Here is a 4,295-nt window from a genome sequence, read left to right as displayed (position 1 = left end):
TCTGGTTTGACCTTAGTCCTGTTGGGTTTGCACTGCCACAGTGGCACTGGTTCTGCTGGGCACATTGCACTGGCTTTTCTGGGCTTTCTGTTTCTACAGCAGAGATTCTCTGGGACTTTGATTCTGTTCTGCTGGGCTTCTAATGCCCTTGAATTTTTTGCTGTTTTTCCCTCCATTGGAAACAATGGAGGATGGACAAACCTTCTTGGGGGGAGCATAATGAATAACAATGGAAGATGGAGAAACCTTCGTGGGGGGGGGGGGCGTAATGAAGACCCCATACATTCAATCCTCATCAGACTTGGAGAACAGGTAGAGGAAAGTCAGTTGGAGATCCCCTGTGAGTTTGGTGTCTCTAGGTCTTTTCTTGCTGGTGTCCCATTTAAGTACAGACTCTGCTTTGCTTTGAGATCTGACCAGATCAGGTCATTCCACACACATCCTTCTTCCTACTCCCTCCTTATTGGCTCCTAGTTTCTGTCTCCCCCTTCACTCTTACTGGGGGTTGCCTAGCTGCCCCAGATGACAGCCAAGATCTCATGAGTCATGACTGGCTGCTGTTTTGGTTTGCTAGGCAACTATACACAACCCAAACATCATCTAAGATGCTAGGCAATGCTATACAACCCAAACATCATTTCATTTGGTAAGCAGCTCTGTACAACACTGATGATGTCCCATGAATTGGCTCTTCTGTGAAATGTGCTGAAGAATTTAGGGCCCTTACCCAAGAACCACTTGATCCCAAGCATCATTGTCAATTTGCAATTTCTTTTAAAAGTTTTTTGGAGGAGGACCTATCCCCTATTTATATTTTATAATTTAACTTGGTGCTTTGCCCTTTGTGGATTTTTTGATCTGCATGATAGGGGCTATACTTGGGCACTATATACATGACAAGCAGGGACCCATAAAACGTGTGTGGGGGAGAAATCCCATCCTTTCCCCCCACTCCCTTGTTGGACCTCCCACTCATCAGACAGCTCATCTGCCTGCAGCACTGCTGCCTCCACCTGAGTGGCTCATGTGACAGCATGAGTAGTGGGGGTGGCTACCACTGTGCCTGGTGAGCAGTGGCTCCCATTCCTACCAAACTAAACAGTGGAACCACTTCTCTGGCTTAGGCAACAGCCCCCCCCCCTTTTGTTCCCTCAAAAAGGCTGCTGAAATCTTGCAACATAGCTCTGTGAGATCTGGGGGTTTTCAGCGTAATTTTTTTCTCCCCCCCCCTTTTGGATTTCTGTGGAAACCTGGGAGCTGACCAGGTTTGTCCAAACATCCCCCTGCTCTATACCTCCACCCACTGTATAGATTTAATAATCAATATATGAAGGTCAGTTCAATATTAGATACAGGATAGTCAGGGCAAATTCAAATGTTATATTTTGAAATCAAATAGGTGTCTTGACGAAATAAGCTATTAAATACTTTGTTTCCTCCCCTTTTGAGTCTGATCAACTCCAAGTAAAGTTGATGAGATTATTCTAAATCACTCTGAATTGGTGCTCTTTGTTTGTAGCTATATCCCTATATATAAATGTGTACCAGAGTCAGGTGTTCTTCCTCATGCTTTACAAGCCTTATTAAGAGGTGGCCTGGAGCCATACCCGCAGTTCTTTCCATCTAAAGTGAGGGTGTAGAGGGCAGAAAAATGTCAAAGCACAGGAAGAAGTTTATTGCCCTTGTAGATAAAGCAATGGCTGAAGGTGAAAAGATGGCACCAGAAGAACTGATGTTTACTTATAAGGGGACTTTATATCCAGCTACTGTTTGCAGCCCAGAAATCTTCAAAGCCCTTGAACAGTTTGAAGCAAGAAGCAATGATGTGATTCTAGCCGGATACCCTAAATCTGGTAAATAACTTGTTTCCTATGAATGTTTTAAATAATTCTAAACACTAAAAGGTGGGATGGGTCAACTCAGGCAGAACACACGCTTCACAGGGACAGCCCTTCTACGTTAAAGGAGAAAGTATAAGCAATCCATCAGGCTTAATGAGGGCAGAGTTGAGAGTGGGGAAGGACTTCGTGAAATTGTGATTGTGATGGGTCCAGCCTGCATTTGGAATAGCTTGTGTGACAATCATGCAAGGAAGAGAGTGGATGCTAGTCACCATTGCTAGGAATGATCTGATGCAGCAGGTTTTTTTTTTACTTTATGTGCTGTCATTGTCACTGGTTTTAGTCCACCACATTCTCAGTGGTTATCATTGCTGATTCTGTTGTTGAACCCCGCGAGGGCAGAAGGGAAATGAAGACTGGGGGTGGGGGTGTTGCCAAGCAAAAATGGCATGTGAGGCAGCCCGGCACCATGAGTGGACCACCCCATGGTGCTAAAACTCAGCTGTGCCTGGGACTCTTTCAGGCCAGCATAGCTCTAGCGCAGCAGTACCCAGGGCAGCAGAACTATAGGGTCATCCAAGAAGTTACAAAAGATGTGGAGGACTGAGCTCAATTTTTTCTCATATCTGATATATTATGATCAATGTTCCCTCTAAGCTGAGTTATTATGAGCTAGCTCACATTTTTTTAACCTGCGGCTCACAGTTTTTAGTCTTAGCTCAGGAAGGATGGCTCCAGAGCAAACTGATTTATGCAGCAGCCAAATCTCCTGCTCACAACTTTAATGCCGGTAGCTCACAAAGCAGAATTTTTGCTCACAAGACTCCACAGCTTAGAGGGAACATTGATTATGATACAGACCAGAACTCAGAAAAGCATTTTGTTGGCCTGCCGCATTTGAAGACAAACTGTTGTTGTATTGGGAATTAAAGATATGTTTACTGCAAAGGTTTATCTTCTGTTATTTGTACAGGTTATATTCCATCTTTCTTAAATTCAAGGCACTTCTTCTCCCCCTCCCCATCCCAAACACTCTTGCAACTATATTTGACAAGCTGCATATTCATCCAACCTAGTGTACGACTTCTCTCTTTTTTCCTAAATATAAATAATGAAAGTAAATAAGCTCAGTTTAAATATCTAGCATATACAAGAATCCCACATTCTCCCTCGGCCTTTCCTCTTAGGGCTTGGTCTCCATGCTCCAATCATCCCCGTCACTCTCCTTTGCATGTGCTCCATTCTGTCCACATCCTTTTTGAAGTGAGGTCTCCAGAATTACACACAATACTCCAGGTGCGGCCTCACCAATGGGATCATGACACCTTGCAGTTTGGACGTTATGCCTCTGTTGATACACCCCAAGATCACATTAGCCTTTTTTGCTGCTGCATCACACTGGCTGCTCATATTTAACTTACGGTCCACCCGTACCCCAAGATCTTGTTCACACACACTGCTTCCTAGAAATGCATTTCCTATCCAGAATGCATGTTTCTCATTTTTGTTACCCAGATGTACAACTTATCCTTGTTAAGTTGCATCTTGCCCACTTTTTCAGTGTATTCAGATCTTGTTAGATTGTGTCTCTATCTTCTGGAGTGTTTGCTGCTCCTCACAATTTGCCGTTATCTGCAAATTTAATGAGTAGCCCACACCCTCAGCCATATCATTTATAAAAATATTGAAAAAATATTGAAAAGAAGTGTTAGCTGCTGGTAGTACTCATAGGTTTGCTACAAATTGTGATGTTTCATACCAGAGATAATTTGAGTGAATTATTTTAATAGCTTTTTGAGTTATTATTTCAGTGTTTCTTGGCATGCTTGTGCTTGTATTCTTCTAAGGTGTCAGGTGATACACACTGGGACAAAAAAAATCCCAGCTTCAAGTATAATCTAATGGGGTCTGAACTTGCTGAGACTGAGGGGGGAAAGATCTTGGGGTTATAGTGGATAGCTCAGTGAAAATGTCCACCCAGTGTGCCGCAGCAGTGAAAAAGGCAAACTCTGTGTTAGGGATTATTAGGAAAGGGATTGAGAATAAAATGACCAATATTGTAATGCCCCTGTATAGATCTATGATGCAGCCTCATTTGGAATACTGTGTACAGTTCTGGTCCCCGTATCTCAAAAAGGAGCTGGAAAAAGTACAGAGGGCAACTGAGATGATTAAGAGGTTGAAGCACTTTCCCTATGAGGAAAGGCTGAAGAGTCTGAGACTTTTTCTGTATAGATCTATGATGCAGCCTCATTTGGAATACTGTGTACAGTTCTGGTCCCCGTATCTCAAAAAGGAGCTGGAAAAAGTACAGAGGGCAACTGAGATGATTAAGAGGTTGAAGCACTTTCCCTATGAGGAAAGGCTGAAGAGTCTGAGACTTTTAAGTTTAGAGAAGAGATGAGTAATGGGGGATGTGATAGAAGTTAATAAAATTATGCAAGTGGTAGAGTT

General features: G+C 43.1%; 1 protein-coding gene across 1 annotated transcript in view; it reads left to right on the top strand.

The window, feature by feature from the left end:
* The first annotated feature begins 1,651 nt into the window (after window positions 1–1,651).
* LOC107114321 (sulfotransferase 6B1-like) overlaps window positions 1,652–4,295 on the top strand; it is a 14,264-nt gene continuing 11,620 nt past the window's right edge. Inside the window, exon 1 of the mRNA XM_015415767.1 lies at window positions 1,652–1,853. Within this exon, the coding sequence (XP_015271253.1) occupies window positions 1,652–1,853 (202 nt within the window). The remainder of the gene's footprint in view (window positions 1,854–4,295) is intronic.

This window comes from Gekko japonicus, unplaced genomic scaffold (assembly GCF_001447785.1).
Source record: "Gekko japonicus isolate JY-2015 unplaced genomic scaffold, Gekko_japonicus_V1.1 scaffold6730, whole genome shotgun sequence".
Classification (NCBI taxonomy): domain Eukaryota; kingdom Metazoa; phylum Chordata; class Lepidosauria; order Squamata; family Gekkonidae; genus Gekko; species Gekko japonicus.
Note: the sequence above shows the minus strand (reverse complement) of the source record. Positions and strands in the feature narration are given on the sequence as shown.